This window comes from Anser cygnoides, chromosome 1 (assembly GCF_040182565.1).
Source record: "Anser cygnoides isolate HZ-2024a breed goose chromosome 1, Taihu_goose_T2T_genome, whole genome shotgun sequence".
In the NCBI taxonomy this organism is placed as follows: domain Eukaryota; kingdom Metazoa; phylum Chordata; class Aves; order Anseriformes; family Anatidae; genus Anser; species Anser cygnoides.
Window position 1 is genome coordinate 75,410,600 of NC_089873.1, and position 20,861 is coordinate 75,431,460.

The 20,861-nt window shown below is 41.7% G+C and overlaps 1 protein-coding gene across 3 annotated transcripts in view; it reads left to right on the forward strand.

Annotated features, from left to right (window-relative positions):
* Nucleotides 1-4,987: 4,987 nt before the first annotated feature.
* SULT4A1 (sulfotransferase family 4A member 1) overlaps nucleotides 4,988-20,861 on the forward strand; it is a 31,645-nt gene continuing 15,771 nt past the window's right edge. For 2 of the 3 annotated variants that reach the window (XR_007160083.2, XM_048054575.2), the window contains exons 1-2: nucleotides 4,988-5,484; nucleotides 5,699-5,874. Coding sequence is in view for 2 of the 3 variants with exons in the window: in XM_048054575.2 (XP_047910532.1) it covers nucleotides 5,153-5,484; nucleotides 5,699-5,874 (508 nt within the window). In the remaining variant the exon portion in view is untranslated. The remainder of the gene's footprint in view (nucleotides 5,485-5,698; nucleotides 5,875-20,861) is intronic. The other variant, XM_048054576.2, reaches the window with a different exon arrangement.

Here is a 20,861-nt window from a genome sequence, read left to right on the forward strand (position 1 = left end):
TATCACTTCAGAATTTGTGGGGCAGAGTGGCTTTGAAGCCTGGCATATAGCCATGTACAGTCGTAACAGTTTGTTAGTCTCCATTACATACACCTGGCCACAATCAGGCCACCATGAATTAATGCTGCTAGTGTTAGAGAACCAGTCATGGCATCTCTTACACACGGAAGGTTGCCAGGTTTGTGTAGTTATTCATAGGAACCTGTGGGTTCTTCCCCCTGTGCCTTACACAATCCATGCAGGCATTGCTCACAGCTTGTCCTGCTCCCTGAGGAACAGATTCTTTGTGGTAGGAAGAAAGGAAGAGCCTAGCTTCTGCTTCCTGCTCCACAAAGGCCTTCAGGGAGTGCACTTTGCATGAGATGCAACAGAGGATCAGAAAGGAGATGTCAGATGTCATGAAATGGCTACTGCCACTCACACAAGCTGCCTTAGCAAAGCACGGGGAAGCCCAGCATATGGTTTCTCATGTGCTAGCAGCTGTTCTGTCTGTTGTTATTTACATAATTGTAATTCAAACAACTGTATGAGAAAATGTTTTCCTCCTTTCAGCAGCATATGCTTGCTGCTGCACCAATGCCTAGAACAAATGTGAGGAAGATTTGCTTTGCCCTGTGTTCACCATGCAGCAAGGTAACAGTCCACACCTGCAACTTGTACTCTCTAGTGTGAACTCTAGTATGAACATTTTTGAGTAACTATCTTTCCTCAAGGCACCTGTCACATTTCCTTCTGCCTTTTCAAGTTCTTTCCAAATGCCATTTCCCTGCTGTTGAGCTTCCTGCTAGAATCTACCAGCCCCCTTTCCTCAAATTAGCTGCAGAAGCAGCAATTTGGTAGGTCTCCAGGATATTTAGCCCTGTAGAGGTTGTCATCCCAGACTGCCTAGAATTAGAGAAGAGGAAATAAAAATAGTCCCTTACAATTTGTCTTTCTCTGCTATGCACCCATGAACCAAATGAGTGACTAGAAAACAGCTCAGGAGACAAAATTTGGCTTCAGGCAACAAAAAGCAATGCTGCCTCTGAGGATGGGAAAGTAGTACTCTAGGTGTATGATTAAGTCATATATGGTACTACCTGTTTTTTTTTCCTTGAGAATGTGAGATGTTCAGCTGAGAACAGTGCTGCATGGAGGCACTGTTGTATCTAAAGTTTGCAGGTAATACGTATCAGGCCTCACCTGCCCCAAAGATGCTGATCAAAGAGAAGGAAGGAGGATTTTTCATCAATTCTAGTCTGTAAGAGCTACGTTCTGTTTTCTACTACACCACAAACAGGCTGTCTACATGATAGATGTGTTTTGTTGCTATTTAGCGTCCCACATATGAAATGAAACTACCCCAGGATTGAATCCTTACCCCAGCAGTTAATAAGCAAGAATATTTGAGAGAACCATGTGAACCAGTTGCTCAGTGTCCCAGAGAAAGGTTCTCATCACACTCCCTGAGGTGTATGTTTTGCAGCTCAGGTGATTTAAGTTACAATACCAGACTCTCTGGGAAAGCCTTTGAGAATGAATCTAACCTTGACAACCATCATAGGTACGCGCTCATGCACAGAATATAAAGTAGAGCAACAAGACAGTGACTTGACAGAGGGACTGTCAGGACTGAGACCAACAGCAACTATTTTCTTGGTCATTAGTTAACTTGACAAATCCATTCTGAAGTAGTAGATGACTAGTTAAGTGTGTATGTATGTGATACATGTATGTATGAAAATACAGAATACTATGTCAGTTGTGTCAGGACATTACTGTTATCAATTTCTACTCAAGTTTGCACATTTTAATGCCTTTATTAACTCACCAATGCAATAAAGTAACGGTGCACATGGTCATTTTAAATGTATAAATAGCCACATTGATGATGATGCGGATTATGTAATTCAAGTCACATGTGCTTCACTGTATGCATCTACAGTCCTAGTCAACATCAGACTAGTTCAATTTGAGACCACATTACTATATCATTTCATTTTTACCTTCTTTCAGGCTCTATGTGTGGTCTCCCACTTCCCACCACCCTCAGTTTGTCTTACATTTGAGACCTTTAATGCTCCTGACTACAGCAGGGTGTCACACCATGCCATCACCGACTTGCAAGCAACTTTGCACATTCATTTCAATTCTTCCAGATTCTTCCATCCCTATCTCATAAGTCACTTCTGTTCTTCCTACACTGACTACTTTCATATTGCCTTTCTCTGGTCAAACCCTCTCATTCTGACTGTATTGAACAGGATTACATCAGGGAAATGTATGCTTTGCATCAATCTCGTCTCCCAGAAAGACCTTGAATCTTGCACTTGGATAATAATAAGAGATTCCTTCAGATAGATAGCACTTGAGTACTTGCACTGTTTTAGAGGTGGGAATTTAAGCACAGGGAGACTTTGTTAACGTTATGCAGAAAAGAGATACAATTCCTTAGGGTCCTGGCAGAGGCCAGAGTGTTCACTCTTCACGGGGTACCAGAGACAAAACCCAAGACAGTGAGTGATGATCAATGGCTTATTCCTCAGCCCCATTCACTAAAATAACTAGGATGCTGGACTAGGACTGTGTGCTTGAAGGTCACATTGCTCTCACTCATATATGGGCTGAGACTGTAAGAAACATTCCTGAAAGTTCATGTGTATTCCCTGAACAAACAAGCACCTCTCAGAAAGCAAGATTTTATAAACATCACATACTTCTGATAGGATTTATAGGTTTCAGGTCTAAAACTGAACAGTAGTTGGCACCTCAACATGTGGGAGCGGTCTATCTTCCTCTGAATCCTTTCCTTCTGAATAAGCTCGTCTCTCCAACCCTGATGCGGGTTGCTGTTACAATGGTTTAATAAAAAGGTAAGGCAGAACATTGCCAAGTTTATCTTTTCATCAGATAGATTTTTGAAAGAACTATTTCTGTCTGCAACAGTATACACACACATCTCGAGACAGGAATGTTCTTTACAATAGTTTCATCTGATAAGTAGGCAAATCTGATAGCAAAGACAAGGACATCTAACTCTTCGGGAGCACAAAGGTTATAGAAGTGCTTTTTGTAGTGACAGAACACAAGAATACAGACATACCTAAACAGCATAGGAACAGTTAATCTGTTTCCAGGCTTGAATCCTGCTTCCACTGATCTTAAAATGAAAACTTTTCCCTAAAGTCAGCATTTCATTTTTCTTCTAGCATCTCCTTTTCCAAGTCTTATCCAAGTTTTATACAGAGGGTGGTCCAGTGACAGTCTTTCAAACATCCTGTAGTCCAGTAGTCTGAATTCCCAGCAAGTCTGGTGCACATCTCATACATCAGACCTTGGTAAGCGCTGGGCAGGTGATCTGTATACCTGCAGCAAATCCAGTATGTTGAATATTCACATGCATACATCGCCTGTGCAATTGGTGCACTATAGGTCCAATGTGCCTATATTAGGATTCACCGTACCCAATCTTTCCAAGGGCAGTTAATCCATGACAGCCAATTTCTCATCCCCATTGGGCTCTTTCATTCAAAACAGAAGGTAAGTGAAAGCATTCACTGCTAGAAGGATGCTCCAATTATTGCTGTATCCCTTGTGGTAATGTCTGCTGGGCTTTTTGCTCTACATAAAGGAATTCCACCCCAAGACACATTTGGACAACTCCTATTAACTTAAAGGGAAAACAAAGTTTTTCTATTGTCAGGATGGCTCCCTCCACGTGATATATGCAGCAAGGTCTGTGTGAACACCTGAGGGCTAAGTTAGGAATTCTAGAAGCAAAATTAAATCAATAAATAGCAGCAGAGACTAGAATTCAAGTCTTTGTCTATTTTGTTGGGGTTTGAAGTTATCACTGATACAATTTAATGATTAAGAGATTTATTTTCTTAAAAAGAAAATTTTAAAGAGAAAAGAAAATCTTTTCTTTAAAAAGAAAATCTTATTTTCTTAAAAAGAAAAGAGACCACTTGAACACCATTGGGAAGAAAATAAGAAGCACCAGCCCCAGAATACCAGTTATTTCTAAGTTTACAATATTATCTTGAAATATAGAATGCCAACCACCCAGCTCCTTGGATTCTCCAATCTTGTTAACCCACCTTTCACAAATATGTATTTCTTTATTTAAGCTGGAAAAGTTCTTTTAGATTTCTAGAGAGAATTTTGACTTTGGTTTCTTGAAGGAACAGTTTCAAAACTAACCTTGGCATCACAGGGACTTAAACATGTTTTATCAACTTCTAGAGCAGTTCTTACTAGTCAAAACACTCCAGGGTGAATTACTCTAAGTATATATATATATACACATATACACACACACATATATATATATATTAAACTGACCCACTTCTACAAATTATTTTCATTCAAGGGAAAGATTTTTTTTTTTTTTGGATAATAGCTTTTGGTGAACTCTTCCTACCTGCTCCACCTATAGTTTTAATGCCTGTAGTTTAGTAGTGGTTAAAAAAAAGTAAACTACAGTAAAGATATTGATTTCTACTCAATAACAGATGGAACTATCAGGCTCAAAGTAGTTACTGCTCTGAGCTGTTTGTATTGTTGTTTTCCCTGAGTTTGCTGAGGTTGTAGTAGGGACAGTTCGACAACTTCCATCTGGTTGCTGTTCACAATTTAGTACGTTAACTTGAAGTTAGTTATATTTTACTCCCTCAGAAATGTATTTGTTATGCAATTGCACCCTCCTCCCCTAATTTCCTGTTTCTTTATGATTTTTTTGGAAGTTTATACTTATTGCAGACACTTTGTATCTGAAGCTTTCAAAGAATGTTATACTTTAACGTAATTTTAGAAGCATACACACAGCCAAACAGCCATTTAAAAAAAGCAAATAAAAATTCTTTACTAACCTTTCTGGAACTAACAGAGGCCTAAGTCTATTGAACTGCTGGCTTTTCATCCATACCAGACAAAACAGCTAAAATTCTCCTGACTTCTTTAATATAAGGAGTTTAATCGGGGGGTAGACCTTTTATACTTTCCTGTCAGGTGCCAGCAGGCCTTAAATACCCTGAACAGCAGCACCTGGGTGCTAACCCACAGGCTCAAGTAGGGAAACGCTATTTAAGCTCTGGCCCAAGCATCAGCTGAGGTGTTAGGAACTGTGTGGATAGCGCTGCCCCTCAGGGCAGGGCTGAAGTGGGAGTTGACAATGGCTGTATCTTTATCAGGCTGTACCAGCAGTGCCGGTAGTAAGCTGCGCTGTAGGGAGCGAGTCAGAAAGGGCTTTGCTGGGGGTAGCTGTGCCCGCTGGGGCAGGATCAGGCTAGAGCCAGTGTGCAGCACCCCCCTGGGCTGCTGCCCTACAGAGCTGGCACCTAAGGAGTGGGAAAAGGGATGCAGGATGAAGGCTGTGCTGTGTAAGAAACGATTCTGGGCCTCAGCCTGGGTAGTACGAGGAATGCAAACGGAGAGCCACTTATCTGAGGTCTGCCTTGCCGAAAACGGGGACGGTCTGCACCCTGTCAGCGGCACAGGGCTGAGGTGACCCCCCCCTCCCCCTGTGCGCCCCCCCGGCCGGCGCTTGGCGGCCGTTGGCGGCGCCGCGCATGACATCACCGCGCGCGCTGCCGCTCCTCCTTTCGCCGTGCGTGCGCGGGGGCGTGCCGGGGGCGGCGGCTGCTCCTTGCTTCGCCTGCTGCCGCCAGGCGCTCCGGCACTTCCCTCACGCCCGGTCGCTTCTATCTCCGCCAGCCAGGGCGAGGATGGCTGAGAGCGAGGCTGAGACCCCCAGCACGCCGGGGGAGTTCGAGAGCAAGTACTTCGAGTACAATGGCGTGCGGCTGCCGCCCTTCTGCCGGGGAAAGATGGAGGAGATCGCCAACTTCCCGGTGAGGGACAGCGACGTTTGGATCGTCACCTATCCTAAGTCAGGTAGGCGGGCGCCAGCCCCCCGGGGACGTGTGCCCGGGCACTCTGCGCTGCCGCCGGCACGGCCCCACGCCGCTGGGGCGTCTGCTGCCAGCTCCGGGATTCCCGTGCAGAAACGCCTAAAAGTGGTGCGGGGGGATGCGGTGCTGCCCTCACGGAGGCGGCAATATGGTAGCTCGGCGAGGCGGCCGGGCAAACCAGAAGCAAACACAACGGGTTCTTGCTGAAGCCCTTTCTTGAGTGAGGTTTTTTCCTGGTAGCAGGATGATCGCTTTCTAGAAAATTCAAAGGCCACTGGAGATAGCAGATGTTAGCTCTGTAAATGCCCTTGTGAAATGTTTCAGTATCACAGCTTACTGACTAGCTCTTATTATTTTGCTTTACAAAGGGTTCGTTGCTGTTTCTCCTCAGTCTGCTGCCTCACAAATATGTTTTCAAAAAAGCAACATCTGTTACGATGCCATTTCTCAAGGAGTTTTAAATATCTTCACTTTTTTTTTCAACATTTAGTTAAAAATTATGCTATTAAAGACAAGCTAGAGCTTGACAGATGCATGCATTAGAGAGGATAGGGCTAGTTTGTAGGCTGGCAAATGGCCCCCAGAATGCTAGGATTAGGACAAGGCAACAGCATCCTTATTGTTCTTGTAAAGACTTATATAGCGTACAGGAAGCACACAATTTAATTCTTTCAGTTTTAAGATTTTATTTTTGTGAATCTGTTTACCTTTGTTAGTACAGCACCCCAACATTGCACTAACAGATTGCTAAATATCCTCACCTAACCTCAGTTTCTAGCAGCCAGGCACAAAATAGCTGTTATACATCACCTGGAAATAATTTAGCTTTGATGGCTATACAGTTGGCCATGGAAAGCCAACTTGCATAATCATATGTAATTTGCTATTATTTTGTGAATATAGTAGGTCCCTCAGGACCCCAGCTGAGGTCAGTGACAAACAACTGCTCACTTACAAAGCTAGAGGCAGTGCTTTACTATAGGAGGGTTTACTAACAGTGTGAAAGCTGAGGAAAAGGAAGGTGGAGGAACTGGAGGGGCAGCCTCACCTTGCGAAAAAATAGGTGCCATAGTATTTTACTTGCTAGGACAGAGTATATTTAGGATGGGTCTTGAGTCTGTTCTTGTCATGGGAATAGGCTTTAAAACACAATCATAATGTCTGCAAGCTCCAGGAGACAACAGTCCACCTTCAGGTGGCCTGAGGTCTTCTGAAACCCTTGGAACTTGTTTTGTCCACTGATCCTACATGGCTTATGGCTTGGTGCCTTATTTAGGGTTTCTGAATCAACTGTGAAAGGGTTTGCTGACTAGGGACAGGCCTGTCAGTAGAAATTAGACAACCCAAATATGGTTTCCATTGATTTACCCAAGGCCCTAGAGGAAGTCTACATCAAAGCCAGAAACTGAATCCAGAACCACATGCTCTTCTCTGTTACCTTAACTACAGCTTCATCCTCCTGTCTCTCAGCAGCATTGACAGATTTTTCTGTTAACTGGAGCTGATCAGAATTCTCATAATGGAAAAAAGTAGTTTTACAAAACATGTTTCATGCACAAAATATAGTTAATAGGGATGAAATACCTTGGCATTCTTGGGGAATCTTCAAATGTAAAACATGCTTGGGACCCACTTACCTAGTTTCTGTTAATAAATTACATTTGAACAAAATTTCAAGAGTATTTTTGACAACAGAAGTTTAGGAAGAGAAAAATACACTAATTTCAGATAGGTTTAATGGAAAACTTTTATGAAAGTAAATCATGTTCATTGTTTCACCACCTTTCCATCTGTTCAAATTGTGGAAGAAATACACAAACAAGCCCTTCTGCTAGATGTGAGAGAGGCAAGAGTTTCTAGCTCCTACTGAGCCCTGTACCATAACTTAATATCAAAAGGCTCTACCAGTAGCTTTTGACTGTGTGTTGGTTTATCTGGCAAAGAAAATATACAAGTGGCTTATGGTCTGTTTCTGGGGGGTGGGGTGGGGGTGTCAGGACTGCTTCAGTATTCCTAGTGACTGATGTAGAAGTATGTATGCCATTTTGAAGACATGCTCTGCACAACTAGGTGATGCTGCTGCTCTGAACGTGAGATGGAGACATTACTTGGAAATAGTTACGGATATTGACAAATTGGGTGTGATCCAGGAAAAAGCTGGTCCAATAATGGTAGAAAACTGAATGTACCAGTGGCCTTACTGGGAGTAATGTAATAAGCCTAATGGAAGATGACTGCTTTAATGTGATTTCCACTGATGGGTGCTTAAATAATGATATTGCTTACATCTTTAATTAATCCTAACACCTGCATCCAATCAATGTTAACAACTTCTGGTAGCTGCTGGACTAGGATGAGCTTGTGCCTAAAACCCAGAGACCCATTTAAACAGACATATGTAAATATGTCAGTGTGCATGTATGCTTTTACATACGTATATATTAGGACTGTAATTACAGAAACCCTTTTTGTCATGGTAAATAATTTAAAATCAGGTGGGCTTCTGCTCTGTTGAAAAGATCAAGTCACAAGTTTCATCTTTCGTGCAAGTTTGTAGTGTAGAATGGGCAGGCTGAGCAGGGTGCAACGAGATTTATGGTTACTACAAGTGCATAGTAATACTATTCTATATAGCATTAAATAATTGGAGCCCACACAACAGGTTGCTTCACAAATAAGATGCAGTGTTAGCGAGGAAGCACATTGTACCTCTGTAATAACTTTCCTGGAACCCTCTCATACTGTGGGGGTTTTGTACCCTACTTGAAAATTAGAATTCTTCTCCATGGATGTAATAAACTACAGAATTAATGAACAAGCAAATTCTTTCATGGAATTTCCTCAGTCACCATGCCAAGAGTTAGACTGTCTGCTAAGGTCAACGATTTCAGTGGAATTAAATCAGGACCTAAAGTATAGTACTGACTCCAGGTTCACTTAGGTATTTTGCTGTGGCTTATGATGCTAACCCTTGACTGTAGATCTTTGTTTGCTTTAATCATAACTGATGTGCAGTGGCAAGCTTTCTTAATACCCTCTTGTATCTGTTCTGCATCAGTGTGCATTTTATGTTCCTGGGTCAAAGCCCACAAATTAATGCCTTGTTGCAAAACTGGTAATTTGTTAACGTGAGCTATTTACATTAATAGCAGAGCTGTCTCTCCAGTTTTGATTATTTTGCCAAATAATGTTCTGGAGTTCTGTGTGGGAAAATGTCAGTTGCTGGGCAAGTATCAGCTTTAAGTCCAGTCAGTTCATGAGAACTCTTGCTCTTCTGTCGTCCACTGTGAAATGTGAGTGCTGGATATGGACTTCAGCTGTCTGTAGGTCTGTCTTTTTGTAGACAACATTTTGAATTTTTGTTGCAGCATTGAATTTCAGTAACTACCCAATAGTTTGTAGGGAATATGATGGCTGACTTTAGGCCTTAGGCTTAATGAAGTACCAACAGTAAATTTGCACATCAGTTCAAGGACAGCTTTCCTGTGTGTACATTCATTGAGTTCTCATCTTTCAAATTCTTTCTTAACGCTTACCTTCAGTCATGTATGAAATGAACTGGAGAAGGTTTGTTTGAGTTTGCCATTATTTTATTTGCACAAAAGATTCTGTATGTACAGAAGAAAGTCTTGCTTCTCATTGTACCTGCTGATAAAGTGCATTATACGCATCATGGGTTTTGTGCCTCCTCCTGTTGTGTATACCTCTCCCACTGCAGGCACGCCAGTCTCTTATTCTCTTCTATTTCCAGTGCTCCTGAATCTAACACCTCTTGCTGGGACAGTGATATCCCTCCCATCCTCCCTTCCCTGGCAGGGAGGAGCTCTGTTTATTGTTCTGTCCATCCCCTTTCCCTGCCATGTGCTGGGGCTCTGTCTACATTCTTACATTTCCCTTATACTGTAATCTGTTGTTCTTTTCATGTGCCTCATGTTTTTTCTTTTGTTGTAGGGAAAACAGTTCTTTGATCCTTTGACGGTTAGAGCAGTGGAAGAAGCTTCTGGGCTGTGAACCAGACATAGACGTTTCAGTGTAACCCCCACTTTCCTTGCTTGTCTGATTTTCCTCTTAAAATCAACAGACTTCTGTTCATCAACATCTAGAATATTATTTGTATCAGACCCAGCACTCACACTATTATACTTCAGGCAAAGGAAGGCTTGAACCATTGGGGATGGAGATTCATGTGCTTTTCTTTGGCTGTGAAATTCATTCAGGGACTTATTATTTCTAGGCAGTTGTTTCTTCCCCTTCACCTTCTGATCAGTTTCAATTGTCTGTGGGACTATATTATAAAATACAGTGGAAAAATGTCTTTAATAAATATACTGTAAAAATTATACCAAATGACTGTCTCCTGTGGAAATTGTGCTTTGTCTTCTCCAATCCCATCCTTCTTGTTGTCCTCAGATTATGTGATTTCTTGGCAGGGATGTTACATTTAACTAGCAAGGCTGGTTTCTGGTTCAGGTTTTTGAACGTTACTGTACTGCATAATAATACCCTTCAATATAAAGAGCATTATCACTTGGCTAGGTTTACATGGCTGCACATGAGCTGTGCTTGTAGGGGTGTCCTGCACTCTGCGGACATCTAGCTCACTAGCTAAAGTATCTGCAGTGACCTGACATAGCAATCAGTGAGTAGGTGGCAGGTCTGCACAGAGCTGCAGTGATTGTATTATGTCAGGGAATCAGAGTGTTTGTGTCCTCTTACCTACCCATTAGCATACCCCAGCTGTGGCTTGGTAAGTTGTACTTTTTTGAGGTACCCGCGTTGCTGCCTCGCTGGCTAATGCATTCCAGTTGCCCCTGCATAATATGTCAGACTGATAACCCTGAGCACAAGGAATCGGATTCTTCACACTGACCCAGACGTACACAGGGCCAACACTGCTGACAGTCCTGATTTTGTGCAGACATAAACGAGAGGAGAATCAGGCTGAAAGGTTGCCCAAGGATGTGCCCAGTCTGTGGGAGTTTCTGGGCTGGGAGCTGTCAGACAGCGAAGAGTCAGCTGTAGTGGGTGGCAGAGGTTTACCCTGGTTAATAGCAGGTTTAAGAAAGCCTTATGCTGTTGGAGTAAGGCTCCTCAGGGAACAAGGGTGTCCACATGGATGTTTTGTGTGTTAAGCTGGTTGATTTGCCTTAATTTCCAGTGTTCTCATAAGGAACTCTTCCCAAGAGTTTTGTTGTTATATTTTTTGACAACAGTTTCTTATCTTGCAGAATAGCCATATTCTGCTATTCTGGATTTATAGTCCTATTCTCTATGTAGGATTTTGGTCACTTGAGTTTAATCAGTTTATATTTTTAATTGGTTTATGTTGTAAGAGGGAATTCGAGTGTTACTGGCCCAGAGACATGTCGTGAGAAATCATGAGGTTGGCTTAAAAATTGAGAGATTTTTACACAAAATAAATCTGGGATTTTTTTCCTTTGTCCTCTGTTTTGTGAGGCAACATTATGCATGCTTACAAGCTCTTCCCTGTGACTTACAACGATACCATGCCTCTGTTAGTTTCATGAACAAGTTAATATTTTGGAAGTCAGAATGGTGGTACTTACTATTTCTCTTTTCCAATCCCGTCATATTTTTTCAGTTTCTCCTTATCTTAAGTAATTTGTAAAGCTCAGATATCCAACATCTTTAATGCAGTATGAATGTGCTTCAGTTCTATTCCAGCTAGTCAGAAAGAATGGACTTCTTGCGCAAACAAAAAGGAGTCAGCAAACTGCATTGGGTGATGGAGAAGTGTTCTGTGAGCTGTCATTATAGGGACTGATATATAGGGTACATTTGAATTTGATTTCATGCTCTTGGTTTTTGGTGACTGAAGCCTTATTCTTTCCAACAATTAAACGAGTAAGTACACTGTTTCTTAAGCTCACTCCATTGAGGACCACCCAGGTGCAGGAAAGCAAGACCAATACACAATTATTGGTAGGGGTCAGGGCCATTGGGTTCCTGTGCTTTGAAAACCCTTTTGAAATGGGATTCTTTTGTTTTATTTATGTATAGCTCATAATATCATCTGATATTGACTCAGTCCTAACTATTACTAGGCAAAGAAATGATAAATAAAAATGTCAAATAATAAGGAATTGAAGACAATGAGATGCCACTGATGCATTTGACTTGATTTCAGTGGGAGTAGAATTGAATAGGTCCTTACACGCATAAAGCAGGAACTAAAAGTGGTGAGGAAAGATCTGTCATTAGGAAAACTTGTTTTTTTTTAATCTAGCTAGCAGTGTTTTTCTCATGTTTCTCTCATGAATCATTTATCAAGACAGTGAAGAGATCTTACTAGAGAAAGAACAAATGGTTCAGAAGAGGAAGAATTCTCTAGTTACCTAATAGGTATTGCTGGGTCTCTAGCATAATTGCTTCCCTACTGTGAAGTAGTGTAAAACTCAAGTGACTTTCTTTGTGAAAGAAGACTCAGGGAAGAGGAAAAAACTTGCATGCATCCAGCTGGAACAGCAGATCCTGCACAAGCTGGGGGCTCACTGGGAGTTTATCACTGCTGCAATTGTGGTCCTACCATCATTGGTACCGGAGACAGAAGTAAAGAAGGTATTACATGTCTCTGCTTTGTCTATGTCCCTGTTTGTGAGGTGACCATTCTCATCAAGTAACAGACCAATGTTATCTCCGGTCCTCCTTTTACTGTTAACATATTTTAAAAAGCTCTTTTTATTGTCTCCCATGATACTGGCCAACTTCAACTCTGAACTTTGGCTGCGTGAATTTTGTGTCTACAATGCAAGCAGCATCCCTGTAGTCCTTCCATGTCACCTGACCTTGCTTCCAGTGGCCATGCACTTTCTTTTTCTGCCTAAGCTCTAGAAAAAGATCCCTGCTAGGCCAAGCCAGTCTTCTGCCCCACCTGCTTGACTTCTGATATTTTGGAATTGTCTGTTCCTGTGCTCTTAAGGGGTTGTACTTAGAAAGTGACCAGCACTGGTGGATCTCAATACTTTCAAAAGCAGTTGCCTGTGGGATGTTACTAACTAGTTCCATGCAGAGCCTGAAGTCTGCTCTTCCCATATCCAGGGTTCAAGTTTTCATGGCAGTTTTCTTCCTATCACCAAAGATTTTAAACTCAACTACTTCATAGTCACTACGGCCAAGACAGCCACTAATTGCCTCTTCACCAATGAGACCCTCTCTATTTACAAGCAACAAATCAAGGAGGACACCTTTCCTGGTTGGCTCCCTTAGTACCTGTGCCAATAAGTTATCATCAAGGAGTTTTAGGAATCTCCTGGACATGTTTGTATCAGCTGTGTGGTATTCCCAGCTAATATCTGCCAAGTTAAAGTCACTCATAAGGACAAGGGTGGCAGATCTAGAGGTGTCCTTAAAGAATAACTCATCGGTGTTGTCATCTTGGCAGGGTGGTCTGTAGTAGACTTCCACAGTGACATCTGCTTTACTTTTTTGTCCCTTAATTCTTACCCTGAGGCTCTCAACTATGTTGTCATCACCAGTGGCAAGCTCTGTACAGCCCAGCCCTCCATTACATACAGTGCCAGCCCCCCGTCTCGTCTGCCCTGCATGTCCTGTCTGAAGAGCCTGTAACTGTTGTAACACACCAGTCACATGATTTCCCACCAGGTTTTGCTTTGGGTCAGAGCCAAGGCTTCTAGCTCCTCTTGCTTGTTCCTCAGGCTGCATGCATTTGTGTAGAATTATTTCAAATGTGCTTCACTGTACCCCACACTTTGTTTTGGCATGCTGTCCTGTAGCTTATCACCAGCAAGCCTGGTTTTGTCCATTTCCCCCTTCAAAACTAGTTTAAAACTCAGCTTTAACTAAACTAAACTTCTACTAACTCCTGAGTAAACATCCTTTTCACCCTCTGAGAAGGGTGTGTCCTGTCAGGCACCAGCAGTCCTGGTGTTGTGCAGACCATCCCATGATCAAAAACCCCCAAATTCTGATGGTGACACCAGCCTTGGAGCTACGTATTAGGTCTGCCTAATCGTTTTAATGTTGCTCTCTGGTACTGGAGGGATAGAAGAAAACACTAGCTGTGTGCCTGATTCTTTAATTGCCTCAAGGCCCTGAAGTCCCTTTTGGTTGTCCTTGGACTTCTTTTTGCTACATGAAAAAACTTCTCGTTGCTGACATGAAAAAACTATAATGGATAGTAATCAGAGGGCCATACCGAGCTAGCGTTTTCTAGTAACGTCTCTTACCCAGGCCCTGGGGAGGCAGCAGACTTACCTATGGGTCGGGTCCAGCTGGCATATGGGGCCCTCTGTTCCCCTCATAAGGGAGTCATCTATGACAACCTTTCTTTTTCTTGTGACAGAGATGGTCATGATACTGGGGGTAGGCTGACTTGCCCCAGGTGATCCCTCTAACCTGGATTGACCTTCATCCACATCATCATTTGCTTGTCCATCAAGTTCCAGAGCCTAATACCTTGTAGAATAAAAGCACCTGGGAAGGTGAGGTAGCGGAGAGGGGTTCACCAGCCACCCTGAACAGAAACCTGCTTCCATTTCCCCATCTCTTAAGTCCCCTTCTACTGCCTGGTGGTGAGAGAGTAGGAGATTCTTCATTTCTTGTGTTGTGGTTAGCTGATGCTTCTGTCTCAGGGATGGTAAGAGTATGATCCCACCAGCTGACCTCCTTCTCCGAATCCCTAATGCTCCTCAGCCTGCTCACCTCCTCCCCATATGTGAAATCAGTATTGACTGGGTTAAATAGATGAAAATGACCTCAAAGACTAAAGAATTAGGAAAATTATGTAAATCAGCTCAACCCAACTCATTCTCATTTCATGTTAATGTTCATCTTTCATAGTGAAGATGTTAATGAAGGAAAGCAAAAGTCTTGAACATTAGACTGAATTAGGTTAAGCACATGTGATTCTTCATTCTTATTATGCAGTCTTTTATTAAACGACTTCTTTCTTCTTTAAATTACTACTCAACTGAACACCCTATATTGGAGAGAAGAAACTTCTGCCTGCATTGTCCCATCAGTGCTGCTTCAGAAGTGATGCAAGTTTTTGTATGCTGGACATTTGGTATGATTTCTTTGCTGCAGATTCTCTGACCTTGCATAAGTTATTTAAGCATTTTGTCTGCATTTTCCATTGGAGGCATATGGATGTATTTCATCTCTGACAGAATTTGTTACATGTATAATGACTAGAAATTCTCTTAGAGAAAAGGTATCATCTACCATCTATATTTTTGTAAATAAACTAGCAAATTATAGCTCTAAATTTGAATCAAACATCTAGGTATTAGAGCTGAGCACATAATAATACCACTGTATGGGAATGTTTTTATTTTTTAGCTTGGTGGAAGGGAGCAACAAACAAAGGATGCACATGCAAACATGAAGCACCCAGCATCTAATCACTTTCAGCCTGTTCAAAATTTCAGTAACACTTTGGAGAATCTGGAGAGATGGGGCTTAAGAGCTGAAATAATTAGGGTTCTGTATACCAAAGTCCTTTACAGATTGATACAGACCAAATAAACCATTTATGTTATATATTAATCCTGTAAAACATTGCAGATTCAGTAGCAAGAAGAATGTTTTGCTCAATATATGCACAGACACACATGGCATGGCAGAGAGAACACTTGGAAACATTCATTTTTAATATTTTGGTCAAATGAGACTACAGGCTTATGAGACCCACTGCGAGGAAAATGCATGGTACTGAGAAATGGCAGAAAGGAAGCATATCAGAGGTAGAAAGTGTGTAAGAAATGTTTAGCTAGCTAAGTCTGAGGCAGTGGCTGAGATAGTAGAGGATATAAAGTGAAAGGAGGAGCAGTGGAGAACCGACTACCAAGAGGTTTTTGTTACTAAATGCCACAGTACATCTATAATTTAAAAAATGCAAGCTAATTTCATGTGCTTTTACCCACCCACCATTTATGGTGCAGGATGTGAAGGCTGTCATCCTATACAAGGCTGCAAGTTCTGGATGATGTATAATGATATCAGATCACCATATGGGATACAGACAAGGGTGCAGAATTAGCCCTTCACTGTGTCCAAGTATGTGAGTAATAAATTCATCCAAGCCAACAAAATGAGACAAATGTGAAGCAGATGAGATGAGACACATGTTCAGAAGATACATACTGACTACCCACACAGCAGTTCAGATTTGTCAGTACAGTGGCGGCTTTGCAATGCAATCATAAACCCAGGTTAACTATCCAGTTAAAAGCCTGTTTACTGCTGATCAGGGTTGCCAGAGTAGCACAGAACTGCTGCAGGCATTTCTAAAATTGGATTGCTCTATGCATATGTAGTTGAAGTGCACATTAATAATGATCAATGTGAGTGCTTCTGTTGGATCAGCAGCGCTTTCTATCAGAAATAATGTGCTCTCTTCAAAGATTTTGCAGCAATACTGAGAAAACCCATGGTGATACAGATTGGCAGATCCCCTTTTGTACTCCCGAGTAGATCTATATCCATTTCTAATTTGAAGAGCAATAGCAGAATAGAAATGACTGTAGCTTGCCTAAAACTTCAGTTCAGCAGATAGAGGGAATGAGTGTGTTAAATATGAGTGGGGGCATGGGTACCTTGCAAAGAATGATTTTGCTCAGGGCAGCTTTTACGATGGGCAGCTTTCATTTGAGGGTGATTCTGTTTGAGACAAAGTGGTTTACTCCCTGATCTTATACAAGTAATAGCTGACTAAAGAGACTACATAGTCTCATGCATGGAAGGTTAAAAATGTTCCTAGAAATTCTGAAACAACAATATGCCTCTTTTCCATTTTTTTGCACATACAGCTCGTATTTTCAGTGCTTTCACATGACACTGTCTGTATGCTGCCTTCTTCTGATTTAACCACCTAATATATGCAAATATACATTAATGTGTAGGCAAGCTTTGTCCAACAATTTTCCTGGAAGGGATTGAAACGGAGGCATACAATTGCATTTCTGTTCACTACACAAGTCTGAATGCCAACCAAAGCACTTCAAGAGGTGACAGTCACCACAAATGCTATGAGAACAACCTCAACACAAGTTTCTGATATGGAAGCCCTGTTGTCTCCTGCCTTCGCTGCGTTTAGCTGCAGTCTGTATTACAACATTGTAGTACAAGACAAAGTGATATAGTTATCCTAGAAATCAGTGGTGCTAAGGGTAATTAAGGACTTCTCTTTAATATGATTAAGTCCTTCAGGGTGATTTAAAAAACAATGACTTGTTGTTACAGCAGTGTTCTTTTCTGCCTTATCCTTGGTACAGCGTTGTGTCACCTGTGTGAAAATGGAGGTGAATTTGATGCCATGGGGGGACTTATTGCTGGAGATTAAGTTGAGCTCTTGCTGGGGTAACGAGTGGTGCAGTTTGGTCATCTTTTTCATGTAGGCTTTAAAAGACTGGGGGAATGGGACTGCAGAGAAAGCAGGGGTTGGGATACAGCAGAGGTAAGATTGAGGTAACTGCATGTATCTTATGTATGCTCCAGGGAGAAAGTGGGATTTGAAAGTCTAGTAATACACCATTGGCACATCATTGTGAAGAATTACCATTGCTAGTTTATGTGGCCAGAGTTTGCCAGATAATTTCCAGATGTTTGAGACAGAATGTGCCCAGTAGCATAAAATAAAAGCAATAAAAGCAGTCTTTCCTCCATGAATTACTCTCCTGGTGGCCTGTCCTTTGGCATGACTGCATGATCCGGTGCTCGCACTGCTGTTACGAAAGGGCTTGTTTCTCTGAATTGCGTCATGAGGATGTCCAAAGTAGGATGTTCAGAGAGAAGCCCAGGGAAAGAAGGTGACAACTGAATGGACTAGGTTGACTTTAGACCTGGTCAACCTCGAATAAGTGTGGAAAGGGTAAGGAGGGATGTAATTCTGTCTGTCAGATAGTAAGGCAGCAAGCAAGACTGCAGCTTTAATTGATCTAGATGTTATTTCCATGTTCCCAACACGTAACATTCCTTCCAGAGATGTTATACCATACATTTTTTCTTTTTGTTTTAACAAGGTAGGTGTTGTGCTATCTTGTACCATGGCAGCACATTTTGTTTGGTGAGTGGAAACAGAAAGCGAGGATTAATTTAAGGATATGGGTAGATGACCTCTTTTAAAAGCATCTGCAGTAGTGCAGGATTTTAGTGTCCTTAGCCTGCTGTTTGTCTTAAAGAACTGCCTGCAGAGCATTTTGTGTGAATGCATTCTCATTTGTCTCAAGGAGAATTAGGTAGGTGAGTTTATGCCAAAAAGATAAACTCCTTAAGCTAATTTGGCTGATGTGGTTTCACATGAATTGGGACATCTTCACACAAGCTGCTCCATTGGTGATGACATCTGGTACTGACATGAGGAGCATCCGTGGACAGGGACATATTTTACGAAACCAGCTAAGGCCTAAAGAGAATGGCCATGAGTAAAGTCCTTCTCCCTTCTCAGCTACCAACCAGTATCAGCTGTCAGTGAAGAACCTGTAACAAATTCTGGGACACCTAGGTATGATAAAATCATGGATATGGGGACAAGCTTGAGAGCATAAATCCTGACTCATCATTCAAAAGGCAAAGAGACGAACAGTGTCGTCTTGTTACTCAAAATCTAGGGATAAAAAAACAATCTGTGGACCTGTCTCTTGGTTTGTAGTGGTGGCAGTATGCACCTACTCCTTGCTGCAGTTCCAGAGGCTGTGAGAATGTTGTGGCTTGTTTGAGAGGGAAAGAAATATTTTTTTGTCCCAACTGTCCCCAGCAAGAGGCTTTTGCCATGTGGTCCACTGCCTGTTGGAGTGGATTGGCATAACCATGGTTTGGATAGAGATTTTAGGGAGTTTGTGACCCAAGCTGTTTTTCTTCTGGTTTTATGACGCCTAAAGTAGGGAACACAGACAATCCAGTTTTCTGCTCTCCATGTCTACACTGGTAAACCTAAGACAGAGGCAGGCTGTCATCAACATAGCTTTGTTGCTAGCCCGTTCCCTGGCGCAGTTTGCTCTTTCCCAGACAGCAGGCTCCCCAGCATGGGGTGGGAAGTAGCTGAAGCCAGGGATGGGTCCCAGGAAGCTACAGATGGGGCTGTCTTGTTTTGGGAAATTCACCTCTATGGATGCGGGTTTGGCTGCCCAGCATGTCCTCCCAGAGAACAGGCCCTGGCATGTTTCACTTACTAGTGTAAGGAGGCCTTTTTCTGAGCTGTTGCTGTTGCTAGGAGTGGAAAACACCGCATCGTCTGCCTTGCTTTTGGCAATGGTGAAGCCTTTGCGGTCGGTGTCTGGTCTGGGGTGCACCATGGTTCATTTTGCGCTTCTCATCCCACACTCACTTGAGTAGTTAGTGCCCTAATGTAAGGGAGAATTAGGACTTGGGCCATCTTTTAAAAATAGTACTAATGCATGAACTGAAAATAACACTGTTTTGTAACCGTTTATTGTTGTTTTAGGATACGGTCTTATACATGGTAGTAATGCTTCTAAGGATAATATGTGTGTAAACAGTGCAGCAATAGCTTTTTTTTAACCAAATAAAAGTACCTCTTAGCTCCAAATAGAATACACTTTTTATAGAATAGTGTTTACAGCCTCTGGTGCTGTACATTAAAAACATAGCTCAGACCTAATGGACCCAGTTCTGTATTTTCTGATATAAGTCTAGCGAAAGACAAGCAGAATTTAGCCTATTAGTTTTGTTTTTAAAAGCCATTAGCTTAAATGAAAACTAAACTGATTAATAAGTCTAAAAAGCTAAGACCCTACTTACTGAATGTTATTGGAAATCATACAGTTAACATTTGTTTTAAATCCAAATATGTTTAAGCTGTTGCTATCAGTTTCAGGATCTGGATTCAGTTTCCTCATGTTCCACAGATTCCTTTCACAGGTGAATATTGAATTTAGAGGCATTTAGGCCAAGTAAATGGGGCATTAATCTCAGCATGAGTATTCAGTTCCTTCTGAAAATCAGCACCTTAAAGAGGCAGTCAAAAATATTGGCAATATAACATTATAATTTCAGCCTTCATTCTGAATCATGAGTCTCTTCTAGGAACAGAAGAATTGGAATATATGGTATCAAGGTCTACATATAACTTTTATTATTAAAACCCTAAGTGATAAAAATAAAAATCCATATTCTTAGGACAGTTGGAATTCCAAGGTGTAGGAGAACAAGGACATATGGACCTGAAGAAGAGAGATTTTTATGGTTTGTTTTTATTTATTTTCCTCTAATGGAAAAATCTAATTTTCCCTCCACTACTGTAGGAAAAAGATGAATTTGCCATACTTACCTGCAGATGTACACTGAAATTGGTGAAAAGGGAATGAGCTTGCAGGCAATTAGAATTGTGTGGGGAATTGTTTTACAGCACTTGCTAGACCAATCTGTAACAGCTTTTGCAGCCCTCATTTTTAATGAGCACTCTACGTTTACCAATGCTATAAAAAAAACAAACACCTATGAGTCATAATGGGTCTGTTGCATTGTATTAGTTGAAACTTGATCAAGCACTGGTAGATCAATGGTAGATCAAATGAGGTGCAACTAATTGGGAGTGCTACAAAATTGTTAATATTAACGTTAGTATTTATGTTTTTCAGTATGACTTTCTTTACAGGAAAGACCTTCACATCTTTGAGTTGAAGGCTTGTCCCATGTTAGCTGATGTGGAGGGGAGAAACCTGAAATAAACTACAGTAGAAACAATGGAGGGAAGGAAAACTTCACAGGAGGCATCCATCTTTGTATCTGCCACTTCACTTTGAACGAATCTGTGAGGTGCAATAGCTGCAAGTGAGTGTGCCAGTGGCCAGAAAGTACTGAGAGGAGCCAGAGAACATCTGCCCTAAAAAATAATGCTCTTTTACAGAGGCTGTATTTGATGTTGAAAATAACATATAGAAACAGAAAGGAATAGCTGCGAGGTGTTTCAAAGTTCTGGTTATCTTGCTATGCTGTCTGGTTGCTGCTGGAGCAGTTAGGCTTACTGAT